Source organism: Balaenoptera borealis, assembly GCF_965194805.1.
Source record: "Balaenoptera borealis genome assembly, chromosome: 11".
NCBI lineage: Eukaryota > Metazoa > Chordata > Mammalia > Artiodactyla > Balaenopteridae > Balaenoptera > Balaenoptera borealis.
The window spans coordinates 33,737,828-33,759,850 of NC_138868.1; the positions used below are offsets into that span (position 1 = coordinate 33,737,828).

General features: G+C 36.9%; 1 protein-coding gene across 3 annotated transcripts in view; it reads right to left on the minus strand.

Annotated features, from left to right (window-relative positions):
• LUZP2 (leucine zipper protein 2) overlaps positions 1-22,023 on the minus strand; it is a 911,611-nt gene that overhangs the window by 415,936 nt on the left and 473,652 nt on the right. For 2 of the 3 annotated variants that reach the window (XM_082342494.1, XM_082342493.1), the window contains exon 1: positions 13,905-22,021. The exons of the other annotated variant lie outside the window; for it this stretch is intronic. Coding sequence is in view for 1 of the 2 variants with exons in the window: in XM_082342493.1 (XP_082198619.1) it covers positions 13,905-13,966 (62 nt within the window). In the remaining variant the exon portion in view is untranslated. Of the gene's footprint in view, positions 1-13,904; positions 22,022-22,023 lie in introns of those variants that run through there. 3 annotated transcript variants of the gene reach the window in all.

A 22,023-nucleotide genomic window follows, 5' to 3' on the forward strand; every position in this document is an offset into this window, starting at 1 on the left:
GTGTTTCAAAGGTTACAGTAGACAAAAGCTGGTGATTTCCTGAAAGAACAATTCACACGTTTCTACCAGAATGTAGCCTTTGCTTAGGACTGATGGGATTCATCTACTGATCTTTCATCATACAATCTAGGCTGTGGAATCAGAGTCTAGGGTCCAAATCTTGGCCCTGAAACTTACTATAGCTGTAAGGAATGATGGATAGAAAGGAGTCACAGACAAAACGTTATTTGTTTTGTGTTACACAGGTCCTGAGCATATTAAAAAAAATAATCTTTACACTTTCAATTCTTTAAACAGATAGTCAAAATAGAAACATAATTTTTAAATGGCTATTGATAAATTTATGTTTTCCAAATATCTGAAAGTGCTTTAAAACATAGTTGTTGGCCTGGGACAAATCTCATCCATTTCTTTCTCTTGCTACATTGACTATAAAAATAAAATAAAACATTACCAGTGATTACTACAGGATCATGACTAATCATCTTATGACTCTGTGTAGACTTTCTTTCATGTATAGATGTTTCCAGTTCAGACATGATTAAACCTTTTATGAATTCAAAAGCAGGCAAAAGTGATTTCATTTTTGGTTAACTGGCATGTCAGTAAATACAATTTTCATTTATTTATCTTTAAGAGAAACTTGTGATGTTAGCTGGTCTCTATCAATTGAAATAAAAATCACACTAATATCTCAGGTGGCAAAAAAATCACCATCTATTTTGTTAAAATAATAATAATAAAGAAAAACAGAGACTAAAACTATGCCAGACAGGAGAATCAACCAACCCTGCATTCCCTCTTCTATGTATATCTTAGGTGAGAGAGAGATGAACTTTTATTTTGCTTAAGGCACTATTATTTGGCATTTTCTTATACATACCAAGAAATTGCATCTTAGCTGATTAAAGAGGTAAGGGCAGGTACTCACATCGACTTATGAAACATAACAAACATAGGACCAAAATCACGCATGACAAAACATCAAATATTGCATATGTACCACCTCCTTTAAATCCTACCAGGCTGATAGCCTTTGCTTCATCTTTAAACAGGCATGTTATGGACGCATGTTTATGTCCGTTCGAAATTCATATGTTGAAACCCTAACCCTCACTGGGATGGAATTAGGAGGTGGGGCCTTTGAGATGTAATTAGGTCATGAGGGTAGAACCCTCATGATGACACTAGTGCTGTTAGAAGAAGATACACAAGACTGTGCTTTCTGTCTCTCTGATCCATCAGGTAAGGATACAACAAGAAGACCACAGTCTGCCGACCAGGAGGAGTGCTCTCATTAGACACTGGATCTGCCAGCACCTTAAGCTTGGACTTCCCAGCCTCCAGAACTGTGAGAAGTGTCTGTGGCTTAAGCCACCCAGTCTATGCTATTTTGTTATAGGAGCCAAAGCAGACTAAGACAAGGCAACTCTGCCTCCTTTACAGTCTAACTTTCTAGGTCCCAAGGTAACTTGGGTGTTGTGAAAGCCAAACTCAGCCCCGGCTCTGGGCCACCTACCTGTCATTACTAACAAGTCTCCTCATCTATAAAAAGGAGTTATTATTACCAATTGCTACACAGGATGAAGTGAAAAGATATGAGCATGTATAAAAATTAAAATTTAAATACTCTATGTCATATATCCTTGTCTCCCTCACATAATGCCTACTTCCCTTAAAGTCTGTCCTGGAAAATTCTTTTAATTAAGAGTACACTGGGGAAATGGGTCCATTATTAAATTTTCAGGTCCAATTCCACTTAGGAGGAAACTAGACTTGTAGGAATCACTGTAATGATGAATGGGATCAAGCTAACAGCACTGTGTTTCCAAACAAAGCCTATTTTCAAGGATAAATTCTCAAAAAACTGTAAAATAACTATGTGTAATATATAATTTATTATAATTGTATATATTATAAAATATATGTATACTATATCATATATATCATATATATACATGCATATATACATGTACATGAATATACATACATTTATCTTTGGTAATTATTTTGATGTGAAATGAAGCCAGATTATTTTAATTAATTTATTTTTGGCTGTGTTGGGTTTTTTCGTTTCTGTGAGGGATTTCTCTAGTTGCGGCAAGCGGGGCCACTCTTCATCGCGGTGCGCGGGCCTCTCACTATCGCGGCCTCTCTTGTTGCGGAGCACAGGCTCCAGACACGCAGGCTCAGTAGTTGTGGCTCACGGGCCCAGTTGCTCCGCGGCATGTGGGATCCTCCCAGACCAGGGCTCGAACCCGTGTCCCCTTCATTGGCAGGCGGATTCTCAACCACTGCGCCACCAGGGAAGCCCCGAAGCCAGATTATTTTAGACATCAATTTTGAGATGAATGTGTCAGTCAATGAACAGGTTAAATCTAGAACAGAGATGACTGTACTGTACTTCATACTTCACAGTGCCATCTTCTGACTACCAATGGAAGTGCAGTTCCAGTAAAACGACACAAACTTTCTAAGGAAAATCTGGCTGCCATAATAATAATAATAACAATAATAATGATAATAATAATAATTATTATTATTAGGTTAGGTTTCAGGATAGGCTGAGTTCAAATAATGAGTCTGTTAACTTTCACATCTGTAAAACAAAAGGTGACACTATTCATGACATGGGGATATTCTGAGGAGATGTGTACACCAGACCCCTTAGCTCACTCATCCACGTGCATGTATGGCACAAGTCTGGTTTTCACACTAGTCTGCATGGGGCTCTCAACAGCTCCTTTGTTTCTGAGTTACCTCTCAAATGCCTGACACCACGAATTTTAGTGTTAACTTTACTGTATGAGGATCCTGACCTTGAGGCTACGTCTATTAATTTGTGGGTTCAAATTTCACCTCTACCTTTAGTAATGTTGTGACTTTAGGTGTATTAACTTCTCTAATCCTCAGTGTCCTAATCTATAAAGCACATTCATGAAGTACAAAAAAGCATTAAATAAAGTAATCCTAAAGAAATGTGTAGTACAATTCTTGCACACAAAAAACCAAACAATAACCTTTACCTACTATTAGGTAGGATCACACAGGTAGCAAGTGCTGAGCTACAGTTAGAACGCAGGTCAGTCTGATTCCCACCACATGTTTCTGAGCTCCACAGTTGAAACATGGAATCCATCTGGAGCCAGACGGTAGGACACTACAGGTCCCTGCTGTGACTTGGAAAAACAACATCCACAGATAAAGACCATATTATACAAATTCATGATTATTTTTCTTTCACAATAAAAACAAAATAACATGAACATTATTTTAGTTGGAACTTTAAAGAAAGGACCTTCTGTCGTATTTAGTTGTGAACTTAGAGGGAACCTGAGAGGAAGTTCCATTTTTCTGTCCTCTCACCGTGTAAATCGGAACCCACATATGAGGCTGATGCAGATTTAGGGTCACACCAGTGTTCTACGTTACACACTAGGAGGCGCTGTAGCACAGTGATTAAGAACATGGGCTAGAGCACTGTTTGGAGTTTGACTTTAGACTCCACTACCTACCACTTTATAACTGAGGGCTAGTCATCTAACCCTTGTGTGCCTCAGTCTCCACAGATATAAACTGGAGGCAACATCAACAAACACCTCACAAGAAGGCTACTGTGAGGATTAACCTGGTTTAAGATATTATGTAAGTGTTAGCTCTTATTTATTATCATATCACCTTTTGATTCCTTTCTTTATTATTTCAGGAGAACTAACATACTGCAGAGAGGAAGAAAAGCAGGCAATATGGCTGACATAGTTGCACATCTGTTTAACACATAAAGTTAATCGAAACAAAATCTGTTTTTCCACATCAGTCAAAACCAACTGCTACCAACGAAGGAGGTGGGCATCAAAATTTTCATTTTTACCAGGCTAAAATGTGAAGGAGAAAGTGGAGTTTTCATTCTTTTCAGTGCTATCCGTAAGATTTCACCTTGCTGTCAAGTACTTTCTAAATAAAGTATGCCCCCTGATAAATCCATGTCATATGGTTTTATACCATTTAGTTTATTTGAGCACTTTCTTAGCCCTCTGTAGAAAAGCGCAGGAGGCAGAGAATTATTTTCATGCAACTTGATTGATAAATGCAGCTTTGGTATGTGACAAGATTCCCACCTATTAAATTCATTTATATACATGTGAAAATAGGTGTGATTTTTGCCAAAACATCACCATCTTTCCATCCTCTTGACTTCAGCTTCAATGTCCATGTTAAGCAAATGCTCAAGAGATCAAAGTTTTCTAGACCCTACAGTTTCAAATATTGTTTCCAAATTTTCAGATAGAAAGCATCTGATTTCCACATTAAAATGAAAATTCTTTGGCCCCTTCCTCAGAGAATCTAATCTAATATGTCTACGGTAGGGACAAGGAAGTAGCCTTTTTAATAAGCATCTGAGGGGATTCTGATTTAAGTACACTGAGGAGTGTACTTTGAGAAATACTGATCTGAGGAAACATATATTTTCTACATAGGAATATTGAAATTAGCTTGCAAATTTTGTACTTATAATAAAGGCTTCAATTTATCTGGTTTAAAACTAATGAATTTCTTTGGCTGCTTTATTTAAGAATGTTAATGTAGCCTGTCCCACCTCATGCAAACATGCAGCTATTTGCCAACACAGTCTAGTTTCAGCATTCTTGTTTGTATTATAAGTTATTTTTTTCTTCAGTGTGTATTTATACAGAGATTAGATTTTATAGACACAGTTATAGTTTCACTCACAAAACGATTCTCAGAAAAGATGAGCTAGGATCTGACCACTTTCTAGCTGGGAAAATATGGGCTAATTATTTAATACGCCCAAAATTCCTTCTCCCTAGGGATAAAACATGTGTAAGTATAATGTGTTGCAAGGAAGTATAATGTGTTGAGTGACAGAGAGTAAGCATCTAGCACACTGCCAGGGCAATAATTAGTCCTCAACATTACTGGCTGAACCTGTAACTTATATGTCATATAAAATACCAATTGAAATAAAGACATACATACAACGTGTAAAAGGGATTCAGTATCTTTCAATATTTTTCTAAATTGTATTGTCAGAAAAAAAACAGTTTTCCCCCATTTTTATGTGAACTTCTTTTTTTGTAGAATGAGCTCACATTTCATTTTGTGGCATCTGAAGGAAAAAGCTACATGTTCTCAACAATATAAAGCTTACTCAACCATATCTGCTTCTTGCCAACATGTCACTTAAATTCTTCATGCATTTTCTTGTTTCTTTTATAATTTAAAGCGGCCCCCTCCCCGCCTTTCCTGCCCAATGCTAAGAACTTAGTTTACTGCAAAGCCCAGAAATGAATGACTGCCAGCACTAGAAAAGACAAAATTAAAAACAAAATAACAAAAAGAACAAGAAAAAGAGGAAGGCTAGTGATTGGGGACTTTCCTTTCTACTCCTACCATCTCTGTTCATGCATACAGCATTCAAAGTGCCCTAGGGTGCTAGACTTTTTATTTCCCTCTGCCATTCCAGCCCCTTCTCCACCATTCTATGGAGATCATGACCAACCTTACCCATTGTGAGACCACTTAATTTTAAAATCCAGAATCCTCAACTTGTCCAAAGGATTGTTGGTGTTTATGCTGTCCTACTTCAAGATACATCTTTTTGGTCCTGCCATCTTTAGGTAAACTCGAAAAATGAACCTTCTTTAAAGGCATTAGTGTGATATGGTAATATAATTTCAATAACTATATTTAATGTTTAACTGGATTAGCAAAGTTATTAGCAACATAATTTGGAGCTTTCAGACTCAGAATAGAAGCTAGGTCATGTCATACTAGTTTTCCATACTATTTTTCTTGAGGGTATTGCAAGTATTTAAATCAGTGTTCCTAACTGGAATTGGTTAGGGTGATTTGGAATTGACTTTCACATTGGTCTCAAATCATCCACATGAGCTTGGAAGAAAATACATTCTCCATTCAGGGTTTTCATTTTGTTTTGTTTTGTTTTTTTCATCTGTAATAAGGGAGGATAAGGCTGAGTTCCAAAATCTGTTCACCAACACTTTCGTCTTGCCTATACCAAGTAAAAGTTTTTATTAAGGACTGCTCTTTCTGAAATGCAATACACTCTGGTAGGGTAAAATCTCTCTAATCCTTTCAGTCAGGTAATGTAAAATTGGCAATATACTGAGTTGTATTTCTCTGTGCTAGACACTATTCTTTTTGTACATTAGCTTATTTGATCCTCTTGACAAATCTATATGAGAGAGGCAATGTTACTGCATTTTCATTGATGAGAAAAATGTGGCTAAGAGATGTTAATTGACATTTCTAAAATCATTTAGCTAGTAAAGCTGACTCAAAGTCTATTTGATTCCATATTCTTTGGATTTAACACATACGACAGCACAAACATTTCCTGTAACCCCTACCCCATTCATCTCAAGCTACTCACTGAGTAAGTGCTTCTAGATGCTCAGAGTTGTGTGTTGAACAGAGTTAAAAGATGGGGAATTAGAAACCCTTTTGAGGATAAACAGGAGGAAGTCACAGAAAGTCACATCCTCCATAGGGACATGAGATAAATGCTAACCCAGAATCTGCATTAGCCTTTGCCCATACCTAAGCTCAGCTGAAAGGACTGCTTTGGAAGGCAGCAGGTCATCGCATGCTTTTTGTTCCATTTTTCCTAAGGAGCATTCACTGAGCTCAATTCCCTCCTGACCCTACCCCTAGAAGAATCATATCAAGAATAAACTATGATTTTATTATTTTGGCTGTGTCAGTCAAGAACTGTGAAATTCATTTAAGGAATTAATTTACTTTGATTTTTAATAAAATAATTAAATTAAATGTTGATTGCTTGAGGTATCCATTATAAAATCGACACACTGAATTGTAATAATTTCTACATATAGTAATAGCTAACATGTCTTAGGATTTCCTGAAGGACTAAGAGTACAGCTATATGCAGGTACTGAGAGAGAACTTAAATATACTTTCTTCAATCTTAATGGCCCTAAATGTTGGACATTATTATTTTCCATTTTATGGATGAGAAATTTAAGTCTCAGAATGGTTAAGAAACCTATCCAAAGGCAGGGAGTTTATGATATGTATGTGTAGAATGAAATCTATTACCACTTTGCCCTAAAAAATGTTATATAACTATAAATTGTTGATAGGCTATGATGAAAGTATAGAGACATGTAAACCAAATGAAATGTAATATCACCATAAATTAAAGCTAGATATGAACATATTTAGGAACTCATCTTTGTAAGATAGTTCAGTATGCTACCCATTGAACAATACTACACAGTTGTAGTATAGATTTAATAGGTGAGGAATATATATAAGCAAATGTCTCCTAGGAACTACACTTATAGGAAAGCATTTCAATGAAAAGATCCCACAGGTACCAAAAATATCACCTTACAATAGAACTGAAAAGCCAGCAGTAACCACTATAGGTGTATCTCTTGCAACGTAAACTGTGCAAAGCTGAGAACTCATTAGTGACTCTGTTTTGGGTTTTGAAAATGACCTGGAAATCTTTTTTAGGCCAACTCACTCTTCAAAAAACAACTGAATACAGGTGAACAAATGGTGTTCAGCTCATTACTGTAATTCCCTTTGACTGTAGCATGTTGTTCTATCATGACTCTACGTGGCTGGAGAATTTTTTAAATTACCTAATACTCTACAATAACTAGAATAGTTCTGGATATAAGGTAGGTGCCAACTATACCAATGTGGCTTAATTACAGAAGAGATGACATGGAGAGTAATCATATGATAGAAGAGAGAGAGCACTAGGGAAAGTTCTGGGTTCTTGTTTTGCTTTTCCTCTGTGGTCTTAGGGAAGTCTCAGTCACTCTGGACCTCAGTTTTCTCACCTCTAATATGAAGGGCTTTGGATGAGAACACAACCTTGTTGTATTCACAGCATGTTTCCCAATAACAGACTCTTTAAAGTACACTCAAAGAGATTAAAAAACTCGAAAGCAGCACCAAGCAAGTCAGACATAATTTGCAATGCAATCACTACCTATGGTATAACGATGTCTCCTAGTGTTCATGAAAGCATTTTCAGAGCACAGTGTTTATTTGGTTGAACTTTAGATTGTGTCTGAATAGAATGGTTTACTTCTGATATATTTTTTTTTTGCATCTTATAATCATGAAGCAACATTTCTAAATGTCCCAGGAAACATGTGCTCCTTTCTGATGCAGACTTAACATGATCTATGTCTTTTCTTTTCCCTTAGCAGCAAATTATACCTTGTTCTATGATCCACTCAATTGACAAATAATGACACATATGCACACACACACAGTAATCTATGGCAAAAATATACACATTTTTTCATTTAATAGTCAGAATTTCATAGCACAACTATGAAGAGTTTATGATAAACTATGTGCAAACTAGTTGAGAGTACATGATCTCCAAAGCTCTTTTCAAAATTGGTTTAGTATAAAGTCCCTTTTATGTGATGATTCTTAAGACATATAGCAGTTGAGCTTCTTCTATATCAGCAGTTCTCAAATTGTTTTCAATAGTAGAAAAAAAAAAAATCTACATTTTCTTCCCTTAATTTTTCTAAATGTTTCTACCTTTTATAGCTTGCTGATAGATGATGAAATTGATTAACAAGTAGAAAATAAAGTTGTAGAAACTTTTATATCAATCTTGCCTATGTAGCTTGAAAGCATCCTTTTTTATTCATTGATGCTTATGCTCACAGCTTTGATTTGATAGTATAATTTATGCACTCTAAATGCAATTTAATTAAATTTACTTGTAGCTATATAAGTTAAATATTGTTAATCATACACTTTTGTGCTAAATCATATTCTATATGGTAAAATTAAATATCACAATTTTTCATGGTGTTCACCAAAGTGCACAGCACCATCCAGGAACCAAAACACTTTTCCAAGAGCCACCCGATTTACCAGGTAATCCTCATTATTTCTCCTGCTTCCCCTCTTCTTCGGCAATCTTTTCTTTCTTTTGCATGACAACCGTCACTCTTGTTAATTTTGTGCCATCCAATTGATCTGCATCCAAGTTTTCATTTATTCTGCTATGTCCAGATCAATCACAGATACAAAAATTTCATGAAAATAATAACAATTATATAGTAATAGCTGCACAGGCTAACCTCTGTTAAGCACTTACTGTGTTCCAGGGAATATGGTAAACTCTGTTTTTAGATGAACTAATTCAGTCTTTACCACAGCCCCCTCAGGTAGTTCCTATGAGTAGTCCTATTTTCTACATGAGAAAACTGGATAAAAAGGCTAAGCAATTCACCTAACATCACACAACTAGCAAATGTTGCATGATACTAATGTCAATTACAAAATATTGTTTCTCTCATTGTCCTTAGCAAAAGTTATTTTTGATATTGCTTAATTGACTTTATTTGCTCTTTCCTCTAGTCACATTTCAAACTTCGTTTAAAACCTTGTTGTTAATATTTATCCAACTTTACCTTATATATAAATATTTCTGAATGTGACTAGATTATAGGTACATGTATTTGTAACTAATATATTATTTTATTGCCTTGATGTCTTATGTAACAACTGATTTATTGCAGGTACACTTTTGATGTGTGATAATGAAAACATCAAAAACATTTCTGAATGTTATGAAGATAAGTTCAAATGGAATTTTTTGGATTTTCTAGAGAAGAAAATTTAATATTAAACATTACCTGTTTAATCAGGTTACTTAAATGATTTAGTCCTATTTATTAAAAAAGATTTTCCTCTAGAAGTCAGTTAAAAATAGCACACATGCACCCACAACACACAAGCACTCTCATAACACACATGAGAAAGCATAATTTCATTACACCCATATACTGCCAGTGGTTTCAGTGATTTTTCCTTCCTGGTTGGTAGGTCAAGTTCTCCCTTTCAATTACATAGAGTTTGGTCTGGGACAATTGTACAGTCAATTCATAAATGTTTGAGGTGTCTCTTTCATTAATTAAAAAGAAAATTTAGTGCACAAAGATATTCCACAAATAAGCCATTTAAAAAACTGCTATTGTAATTAGGCACCTAAGGCCCTGAAATGGGATTTAAAAAGTCAAAACATTTTTGCCAATATCTTCTTAGCCTGGAAGAGACATTTCCCTAACTCAATTACACAGAATGGAGAAATTCTTACAAAGAAATGTATGCAGGGTCATGTAAAGGTGTGTGTGGGGTAAGACTCCTTGTGTACTGGGCTTGGGACAAAAAAAAATATAGTACCTCAGATCAATTTGGGGGAATTAAAGTAAGACTCCTTTTGATATCAAATTTATTTGCTTAAAAATGAAAATTTTTTGGTGCTTATTGTGTTCTTATTGTGACTCTTGTCTTTCCTTTATCCTATCCATCAACTTGATTCTGAGGTGAGATTGAGGCACAGAGCAAATAGGAGCCTGGGGCATCTTCAATATATAGTACCATCGAAAAATACATTCCAAAGTAAACATGTGGTGTGACTGCTGATCAGAGGGCCCAGGATAGACCTCTAAGGTGACTCCTGTTGGGAGAACTATAACCGACCATCTGCTTAAAGTTCTTGCTTGATGGAAAACCACCAGAAGTCAGTAGACCTTCACTCCTCCCCTACCATGTTCTCTCCCCATTAAGTCATTTAAAACCAAAGGTATCAAGAGTAGAATCACAGCATAAAGGAACAGAGGTTCAGCAGACTAAAGTGCAAGCCTTCTCCAGCACTCCATGGGTCCCTTTTCACCAAGAACTTCTAAAGATTTTTTCACCCTACTATTCCTTTCAATACCTATACTACTTCTTTCTGAAGTGAATTGCTGGCTGCCTTGGAACAGCAATTTAATGCTTCTTCAGAATAAGGCTATTTAAAAAGTACAGTTATTCTATTCTGAAGGTATGTTTGCTTTCTTTGACCACATTTATTTGTGTACAGGTTAAATGGATTTCTGCATTAGCTACATCATTCATTAAATTAACTCTATTTTTTTTAAATTTATATATACTTTATAAACAGGAGAGATAATATGCCAGGAAATTAAACAGCTCTTTTTACCTCTATGGGGTTCAGCAGGAAAACACAGAACAGTTCTTGGCTATTGTTGAAGGTGAACATCTAGCTTTCTTCCAGGACAAATGAAGTAACTCTGACTGGGGGACATAGATGTTGTTCACTTTGGTGAAAATTATGGAATTTTTGTGCTTCAGCATATAAAGTTGCTACAGAAAACGCAGGGACAAGGAACAAATAAAAACAGAAAGCTATTCAAAAATTCGTATTTAAAAGACAGAATTGTTTTAGAGTTTCCATCCCTGTGGGTAGAATACTATTTTACAGTAACTGTCTTTCTCTAATTGCAGCATTTACTTTAGTGAACACATTCATTAACCTTAAAACAGAACTGAACTTAGACCTATTGGAAAGATAATAGCAAGGTATTAAAGAGCTATGCCCAGAAAGAGATGTTGAAGCAAATAATTTTTTTTTTTTGCACCAAGAGTCTCAGATCTGCTTTCTCCATACTTTGAAAAGAACTTAATAATAAAAGACAACTGATAACGCCCAAAGGCAATAGGAAAATTAAGCAACTGCCACCCTCTGCTAGTGCATTCAACACAATTGAAGCATGTGAAATTAAGTTAGCATAAGTCTTTGGCTAGAAAGCCCACTGTCACAGGTGGTCATGGCTCAGCTACACAGTTTTTCTCAGCCGGGCAATAAGCGCACCTCTACGAATGCAACTGTTCTTGCAAACCTGTTCAGTTTAGGTTCTAAGGCGCACATTAACCAAATGCGTACAAGAACTCTTAAATATTACAAAGAGAATGGCCTTCTGTTACAGTCCATTGAAACATAAGCTCTTCTTTGCAAAATGACATGTTGATAGTACCCAATTCATTGTCAAGTTCTCTCACTGTCACAAGGTAATCTGGGTATTCAGTACAATAAATTGTTACAGAGTAATCACGATAATAAGACATGCCACCAATTAGGAAAAGTTTTGCTTTTTTAAGCCCAGCATGCTTTTTTTGTTGAGTTGGCAAGAGGGAAAATTTAAAGAAGACTTGTCACAGTTTTCACATACAACCAACACTGCAGAAGTTTCATATCTAAAGTAAACTAGGAACGACTAATTTGATTTTTGTTGTGAAAAGTGCATTGACTATTTTTTTTTAATTTATCCTTATAAAAATTAACACTTTTATAAGGTGGTGGCTCTTTGTTTTTGCAGTATATAACCAACATTAAAACTTCGATTTCTGAGCCACTTATAGTATCCTTAAAAAGCAAGTGTACTTTTGGAACACTAGCGATTCACTGTACTTAAAAATCATTGTGGGCAGGGCTTCCATTGTTTAAATATTTATTATTTTCTGCATATATTGACAGGCATATACTTAAATGCCCCAAACTTTGAGAATTTCCTTTCTCTAGAAGAATTCACAAGTAATTATTAACCACAACACAAGAGTTCAGAGTAAATAGCAAGACACTTCAAAAAATAACAATTATGCATGATGAGCACTGAGTGTAGAGCTAGAAAGAAATATTAAAATGGGCTCTGTTATTGGAGCAAGCTATTATAGTACCGGGAAGCAAAGTGATTTTAAAACCATCTGCAGTTTGTGAACTCAAGTGACAAGCAATCCTTAAAAGAAAATAAAGAATACAGCTCATATTCCATTTTAGTCTGGGAAAGTCACCTGGGCTTTGTTTGCAAGCAAAGACTAAGTTCATCAACTGCTGGGGCTAAACCAAACAGTCCTCACACTAGAAGGAAAGTTTGGTTACAAGAGCCTGAAAGAGGGTGTGTCAGTTAGGAATGGAATCACGAATTTTGCTGCCCTGACTTTTCATACATAATGAGTTTCCTTCATACTTCTCAATTTCAGAATTAGATATAATCCTATTTCCCCTCTTCATTTTCCAGCAGACACATAATCAGATAATGTTTCCATTCACATAGATTTGAAAAGATTCTTATCCTGTGTGGGTCATTTTATTTTATAGTAGCCAAAGCAGAGAGGTTGCTGCCAGTATGATGTTCAGGCCATGCAGAATAAAGGCTCAGTCCTGGGCAATGAAACAGTCCACCTTTGTGCTGCTCTTGTGGAAGAAGAATGCAAACCCATCACCAACTTTGGGACTTGATCAACAGTGGGGAATCACAAAACTCTTTTCAATCAACGCATTTTAAACCTCCATTAAAAATAGCTCCTCTGTGCTTGGGCTTAAAGTCCCATCTATGGCCAGGGATGGAATACAGTACTTAATTGTTTCTGACTAGGGTCCTTGCATCAGCACTCTGAGAGTGTCTTCTAACTTTTAATCGTCTTGTGTGCTCTTTAATTAGACCTGTTCACAAGACAGCCAAAGGAAAATGCCTACCACTAAGCCTACTCAAGACATTAAAACAGTCTGATTCACAAGTCCAGGAACTTTTGTGCAAGGTTAACCATCTCCCAAGATTTGTCATTTTTCTCTGGTTCCCTGTGCCTTAAAATCAGACACACTTAGGGGAGGAGGTAAGTGCTGTGGCTATTAAGACAGTTCCATTGTATCCAGAAACTGCCTGGTGACATTACTCTCCTTGTCTAATTTCCTTTCTTTATTTCGTCTCTTACCGCGTGTTATCTGTTTGCTACTACTAGCGCTGGAGGGAAACATGGCTTTGGAAGGAACACTTGGTCCCCTCACTGGGAGGAATACTGAGGATTGCTTTAAGGGCTAGGATAACTAGAAATGGGCTCTACTCCCTCAGAAGGATTTCAGAGCCCGAATTATAGAGAGACCCCCCCTAACTTAGGCAGGAGATGCAAACAGCTGAAGTGTCTGTCCTTGGCCTCCACAGGTGACCTGTGGTTGGACCAACCTACCGGCAACTCCCCTCAGCTCAGGTCACTCACGCTCCTGGACTCACCTGGTGCTGAAGACCAGCGCCGGCAGGAGAGGCAGCAAGTAGTGCGCTGGGCTGAATTTCATGCTTGTCACCTGCCGGGATCCTCCTTTCCTCGCTGCCTGCGCTCTCCCTCCTCCTCCTCCTCCGGGTCCTGTCGCTCCTCAGTGCCCGGCTCTGTCCCCGGCCAGCAATGAGCCCTCTTCAGCAGCGGACAGAAGAAAACCGACAAACGGACAGACGCCTCGCAAAGGCAGGCGCTGAGAGTGGGGAGTATCTTCGGGAGTGATGTCACCGGCGAGGCGAGCCCTGCCCGGGATTGTTCACCGCCGCAGCTCCCGAGACCGGAGGGCGCGTTGTCACTCGCGCTGGAGGCGGCGCGGGGAAAGGGAGGGGGTGCCCAGTGATGGACCCGCGCGCTCCGGTCAACGGGCTGCACTCACCCGGCTGCACGCCCGCCTGGGGCTGATCTGTTTATTCCCGCTTCTCCATAGGATGAGGAAGGGCGAGGCGGGGGCCAGGAGAGAAATCTAATCTGACAGTAACTGAACCAGCGTTCTCGGCAGGAGGTGAAACAGAATTCACTGGGAAAGACGATCGGAGGCTAGAGTCATAGGCAGGCGCCCCTCACTTGATTAAACAGTGTTTGTAAAAACGTTGCTCTGGAGAGAATGTTTAAAATATTACTCTAATTAAAAATGCATAATGACTCGTTTGATACGAATGGAAGGACAGTAGGAACGAGCAGCGTCCAGAAATGCACCCTGAGACCCTATTGCCATTGCACGCTTCTTAGTCCGCAAGCGTGGACTCCAAAGAGGTTTCCGGACAGTTGAGACGTCTGCTGTTTCTGTGATTTGAAAATTTCTGACCTTCCTATAATTTCAATGTGTCTGTGTTTGTACCACCAACTGGTAGTGGGGTTGGAGTTCGTGTCCCAGGTTCACTCACCTAAAGGGTGGCTTTTCTTCAGGTGAGGAAACATAACCGAGAAAATCATCAAAATGTTAGTAATTAACTCGGAGTGGTGGTATTGGAAGGCAGAAGATTTTATCTGTCATTTTTTTTCTATAGTTTCCAAATTTTCTATAATGAACATCTGATATTTAGTAAGCTTTATTTTGAAAAATTAATTAGAAAAATGAAATAATAGAACTCCAATACAAAATAACATTTTGCAAAAGTAATCCTAGAAGATAGTGCCAACTTCATCTACTAAGATGTTCAATTCTAGGATCTTTACAACAAGGATAGGATATCTGGCAGGATAACCTTGTTAAATAAATGTTTGTAAAGCACTACTTCATACATTGTTTCATTTGATTGTTTCAAGAGCCAACCTAGAGAAATATAAATAGTCCCTATCATAGAGATGAGGAAAGATCTCATCAAGATCTGAGCTGTATTATTATTTTTTTCAACAAAGAACTGTGTTCTTCTAAATCTTAAGCAAACCCTACTGTTGCCGGGAACATCATACCTAGCATAACAAACTCAGTGATTAACACAAAGTTGATGTTCAACAGAGGCTGACATGCACCAGAGACCCTAGAGGGCAAAGGTCAGATGTTCTCCAGGAATTCCTATCCAGATGGTTCAGCTCATATTCCAGTTTTTTCAGGGGCTAGCCATTTACAGTAAAATGTAGATGAAACTTCCCCTTTAGCCTATTTTTTGAAGACATTACCTGTAGGAAAAATACATTTGTTATAAATGTATAAGTACATTTATTTATTATTATTTTTTTAAAGCCTGATTTCCTTTTTTTTTAAATTAATTAATTTATTTATTTATTTTTGGCTGTGTTGGGTCTGTGCGAGGGCTTTTCTCTAGTTGCGGCAAGCGGGGGGCCACTCTTCATCACGGTGCGCGGGCCTCTCACTATCGCGGCCTCTCTTGTTGCGGAGCACAGGCTCCAGACGCGCAGGCTCAGTAGTTGTGGCTCACGGACCTAGTTGCTCCGCGGCATGTGGGATCTTCCCAGACCAGGGCTCGAACCCGTGTCCCCTGCATTAGCAGGCAGACTCTCAACCACTGCGCCACCAGGGAAGCCCCCATAAAGCTTTATTTTAAAGAGGATACCAATTTAAAGAATTAATTATCTAATTTACCGATCTGTTTTTTGCTTTTGCTTCTAATGGGATTGGAGTTAAAACACTCATACAGAACAGATATTACTTTAAAAGCCCAAGCCAACAAAATAGATGAGTAATAACTTTTGTAAAGTGGATACCACCCTCTTGGGCCATAGTAAAATCCACAACAGATATAACTAGGAATACACAAATCAACTCACTTGTGAATTGCATGTCATTTACAAAGAAAAATTGCACTACACTTTCCTAAAACAGAATTCTGACTCCGAAGAAAAATATGTATTTCAGTTTGCTTCTGCTAGAATTATCTAACAATAGATTCTCTGCTCAGTTTAGAAGGTGATCATTTGATTTGTATACTCAACAAAGACATATGACTACTTACTCTCTGGGGAATAACACTCATATTTGTACAACACATTTCTGTTTAGCTAACAACTTTGAATTTATTGTGTGCTAATCATAGGAATCAAGTGTGGTAGTCATTTCTATTATTCTCCTCTTTTGCGGTTGAGGTGACTGAGTGGTTATGTAATTTGCTCAAGGTCCCTCAGTAACTTCTACAGTGGACATGGCATTCAAATTCAGTCTGCATTACTTCAAAACATTTGTTTTCTTGAGAAAGAGTTTTTTAAAATATGCTTACATAAGAAAAGCTTTTCCCCACCCTAAATTGTATTCCTTTAAATTAGATGTGCAACATGAACAACAGACCGCTGTAGACTGTCAACCAAGAAAGGGAAGTACCAAAATGAACTTTGTTTAGACGGTGTCTCACAGTTATGTTGTGCCACTGCATTGGATATCAATAACAAGCCACAAGGCTTGTTGACCTTTCTGCATTTTCTGTAAGCAGAAAAAAAGACATCCAACTTAGGAGGGCACAGGAGCATCAGGCAAGCACATCTTGGACAGTGAAGCTAAGTGGGATTGTGGAAATTCCTGCAGATTTAGAGGACTGAAGCATTATATTCTGAATTCCAGTATAGATCTGCCTCCCAGCAGAAGACATTTCTTCTTAGGGAACTACAAGAACATGTCTCCATCACCCATGACATTCTGTCCAGACTGTCACAGGAAAACTCAAATCCAGACTTGATTTTATGGCTTCAGAGAGTTGGTATATGAATGTTAACAATGTAGCAGTGCAGACAGGAGACTCAGCTGAAACTACTTGTCCTATACTGAGTCGCAACACTGAACTCAGCAAAAGTTTTTTGTAGTAACTATACCCAAGTCTGGATAAAGAACATGAAGAAAGCCCATGCAGTTTCACTGAGAGGGTAGTCTCCATAAAATGCTGGAAATGGGAGACACAGAGGCTATTTTTTATAAACAGCTTTATTGTGTACCTTAATTCAGGAACCCAAAACACCATTTCAAAGTATATAATCAAGTGATTTTTAATATATTGCCAAGGTTCCGAAACATCAGTATTATCTAATTCCAGAACATTTTCATCACCCTCAAAATAAACCCCATACCCACTAGCGGTCACCCACCACTCCCTTCTTTCTCTCTTCTCCCATCCTTGGCAACCACTAATCTAATTACTGTCGCTGATGGATGTGCCTAATTCTTGACATTTTATATAAATTGAATCATACATATGGTCTTATGTAACTAATTTCCTTAGTATCGTCTCAAGGTTCATCTATGTTGTAGCATGTATCAGTACTTCTTTCTTTTTTATTGCTGAATAATGCTCCACTGTAGAGATATACCACGTTGTATTTATCCATTCATCAATTGATAGACATTAGGGTCGTTCACATGTTTTGCCTATATGCTATGAACATCCAAATAAAGTCTCCTTTGTGAACATCTGTTTCCAATTCTCTTGGAATATAACTAGGAGAGGAATTCCTGAGTCATATAATAACACTATGTTTAATTTTTTGAGAAACTGCCAAACAGCTTTCCAAAATAACTGTATCGTTGTACATTCCCACCATTAGTACAGGAAGATGTCAATTTCTCTACATCCTTGCCAACACTTGGTATTTTAAATTTATTATTACTATTATCATTATTATAGCCATTCTAGTGGGTATAAGTAGTATCTCATTGTGGTTTTGATTTGTGTTTACCTGATGGTTAATCTTACTGAGCATCTTTTCATGTGCTTGTTGGCCATTCATATACAATTTTTGGAGATAGGTTTCTTCAAATTCTTTGCCCATTTTGTCATTTATGATTTATTTCTAAATTATAAGAGTTCTTTATACATCCTGGATACAATTTATTTGCTAGATATACAATTTGAAAATGTTTTCTCCCAATCCATGGGTTATCTTTTTATTTTCTTGATGGTGTCATTTTCAGCAAAAAAGCTTTTAATTTTCATGAAGTCCAATTAACATGTTTTTTTCTTTTGTTACTGCGCTCTTGGTATCTGAGAAGGTTTTGCTTCACCCAAGATCATGAAGATTTATGTCTATATTTTCTTCTAAGAGTTTTATTGTTTTATCTTTGATCCATTTGGAGTCTGTTTTTGTGTACGGTAAGAGATAGGGGTCCAACTTAATTCTTTGCATGTGGGTATCTAGTCCTAGCATCAGTTGAAAAGGTTATTATTTCCCCCATTTAATTGTTCTGCTATTTCTTCTCTCTCAGAGTAATATGTTTTCATCATTTCTGCATTTCCTTTTCTACTTTTATGTTCTAAACTCCAACAATCTCCTAGAGTTTCATCCTTGATCCTCCTCTTTTAAAATTCTGTATTTTTCTTTCCATGGTGAACTTATAGTTTTTTGGGTTTTACTATCTATAATATGGTTAATCTCCAGCCTAGATTTCTTCACTGAGCTCTTACGTAGATTTCTCTTGGGTACCTCAAAGTCAAACTCAATCACAATGAAATTTTGTTCCTCTTACCATCTGATCATCTTTCTTTTTATTCCTTTATATGTCCATCAAGTCAGTCACCCAAACCTGGGAATCATCATGACTTTTAGCTCTCACTTCTCCCACATTTGGTCAATCAACAAGTCCTACGGATTTTACTTCCTAAGTATTGCTTTGTAATAATCACCGACCCGTATGTTAAACCTGTCACCAGGGCTTTATTTAGGGTTCATTATCTTTTGTTTCTGAAGTGTGTTCCTTACTCAGAGGTGTATTTTCCTCAAATCCATTCCCCCAGTATAATATACTTAAGCTGTAAATATTTTTATTGCCTTAAAGATCCTAGGGAATTACCGTTAATAATATTTTCAATACACGTCTCTTCCCTGTTCTTTCTTTAACTTCCATGTTCTACTCCTAAGAGAGCAACAGAAGTTTTCCTTGATGTGACTTTAAATTTTTCACATTATTCCTTCTTCCAAAAGTGTTCTATTACTCACCTTACCTGTATAGTCAGCCCTCCGAACCTGTGAGTTCTGAATCTGCAGATTCAACCAACCGTGGGTGGGAAATAATTGAAAAAGAAAATTCCAGAAAGTTCCAAAAGCAAAACTTGAATTTGCTGTGCACTGGCAACTATTTATATTGTATTTACAACTATTTAGATACCATTTACACTGTATTAGGTATTGTAACTAATCTAGAGATGATGATTTAAAGTATACTGGGGAATTTGCATAGGTTATATGCAAATACTATATCTTTTTATATAAGGGATTTGAGCATGCCAGAATTTTGGTATCCATGGGTGTCCAGGAACCAATTCCCCTCAGAGTTACTGAGGGATGACTATAACTTACTTTAATTATTTAAGCCTTACCAAGGCCAGCACCTCTTTCTAGGATATTGTCCTTAACCCATCTGCCACCACAAACTTGGTAAGTTCTCCCTTTCAAATGTGTTATGGCATGTGACAGATTGCCTTGATATTGAACTTATAATGTTACTTAGCAATAATATATTTCTGTTCCTCACTACGCTATAAATCTATTAAGAATAGGAGAGGGGCATTTCTCATTTTTCTCAGTGCTAAAAAAGGTGAAGATGTTGTAAAATTATATTTTAATTTATGTATTTTCTAAGTCAATCATTAATTTTTTTCAGATATTTGTCGACCCAGGGGTTAAAGGCCTAAAAAAAAAAAAAAGATGTTCTAAATGGTTCATTGGAAACACAATATGTTTACAGTTTTCATACTCATTGTTTTATTGTTGCTCATGAAAACTATCCAAAAGAAATTTACTTTACGAAGGCCAATTATACCTTTTTTTAACCAAATACATCATAAGAAACAAAAGAGAAATATAAGGATAATCCAAGTGCTTGTATTCCATTCAAAAATAAAACAAAATGAAAACAACAAACAAAAGCAAAAGCAAAAAAGACCAAGCTCTATACTCTCTAGTTCTTCTGAGCCAGTCGTATACATTGAATGGCCTTAACCCACTGAATTCTCCACCTTCTTGATAAATTATCCTGTTGGTTCTCACAAATGGTGAGAAGTCTATGCAAGAGCCCTGGAGTAGGACTTCACCAGGAAGGAAAAGGGACTCAGGGATCTTATCTGTCTTATTTGTTGCCCTGGAAACAATCCTGTGTCTACTTCTTTGCCAGTACACCATGTGTGCGAGTTACTCTGAGACTAGGTCTATTCACTTGGAGAAAGAGATAAACACAATAATAAAGACAACAGTTGCTCTTTTATCCAAATGCAGGAGATAAATTATAATTCTGCTTTTGGCAATTATATTGGGAATTCACCAGAGTACTGAAACCTCAATGAATCCTTTTGTAAACCAAGTATTTCGTAATGAGCACAGCAATGCTTTAGTGTATAAATTTAAGCCCTTTTTTTAAAAAAAAGTATTTTCACATTTTGCAGTATATTTACAAAGGAATCTGGCCTGCTGAACTGATTCATTCACTGGATCAGTTAAATTCCACCTAACTTTTAACAATCAATGGCATCTCTTATTTCCTGGTTTCCTTTTGCTGCCCACATTTGGCTGTCTCAGTGAATTTCTCAACACAGATAAATTTAAGACCCAATTCAGTCCCTCTTCTATGACTATCTCTCATTATAGAACCACTATAAACCAAGATTTCTAAAGTATGGTTTTTCCATGCTCACTCTATGTAACTTTGGACATATGGTTTTCAAAGCATCCTCTCATCCAACATTATATTTAACTCAAAATATAATTAATGATGAGAATTCTGCTTCCAGGCATGAAGGAATAATTGGTATAAGACTTATCCTCCTACTATAAACAAATATAACATTTGAAAAAAATGAAATGACTATTTCAAGCATCGGGAAATTGGAAGAGCAGAATCATAGCAAGCAAGCCCATGCTCACACCAGCTTTCTCAAGATGAGGATTTTAACTACTATGCCACAGGAAGGTGAAGAACAAGGGAAACAATAGTCCTACTGAGCCTAGTAAGCATAGTAAGCAGAGTTTTGATCTGCTAAAGTGTTTAGGATTTGTGGGAAATCATACCAGAGAAGAAGCAGCTTTGCAAAAACCTCCAACATACTGCATGGGGATTTACTATGGATCCTTGGCTAAGGACTGGGCTTCATGAATGCAGTCCAGACTCTGAAAGGTCAAGTTCTGCTATCCTGCATTTGCAGTGAGTCTGGAATAGAGATATCCAAGTTCTTGAACTACTGTGATATTAGAATTCTTATCCAGCCAGACTGGAAAGCCCTAACAGCACTTTACAAACACACCAAGGATTTAGTTGAAATTCCAGAAAGTCCAGACATTTGGAGTAAGAGCCATGCCTTGGTATAAAAGATGTATCTTAGAACTAATGTCAAAACTGATAGAGATTCACTGGAAAAAGATTTTTAAAATCCTGACAGTAGTGTAAAGAGCCACCAGTAATTTAACTGTTTAGAGAGGAAAATTCAGCTTCCATTAAAGGAAGATGACACAATCTAGAATCTCTACAGTGTGTTCAGCACAATGCCAAGCATAGGCCTGAATTACTGGATACATGAAGAGACATGAAAAGGTACTCATATTCAAAAATAACAGTAATTAGTGGAAACAGAACCCAAAGCAACACAGATTTTGAAATTAGGAGACAAGGACTATACAAATTTTAAGTATAAAAAATAAACAATTGAA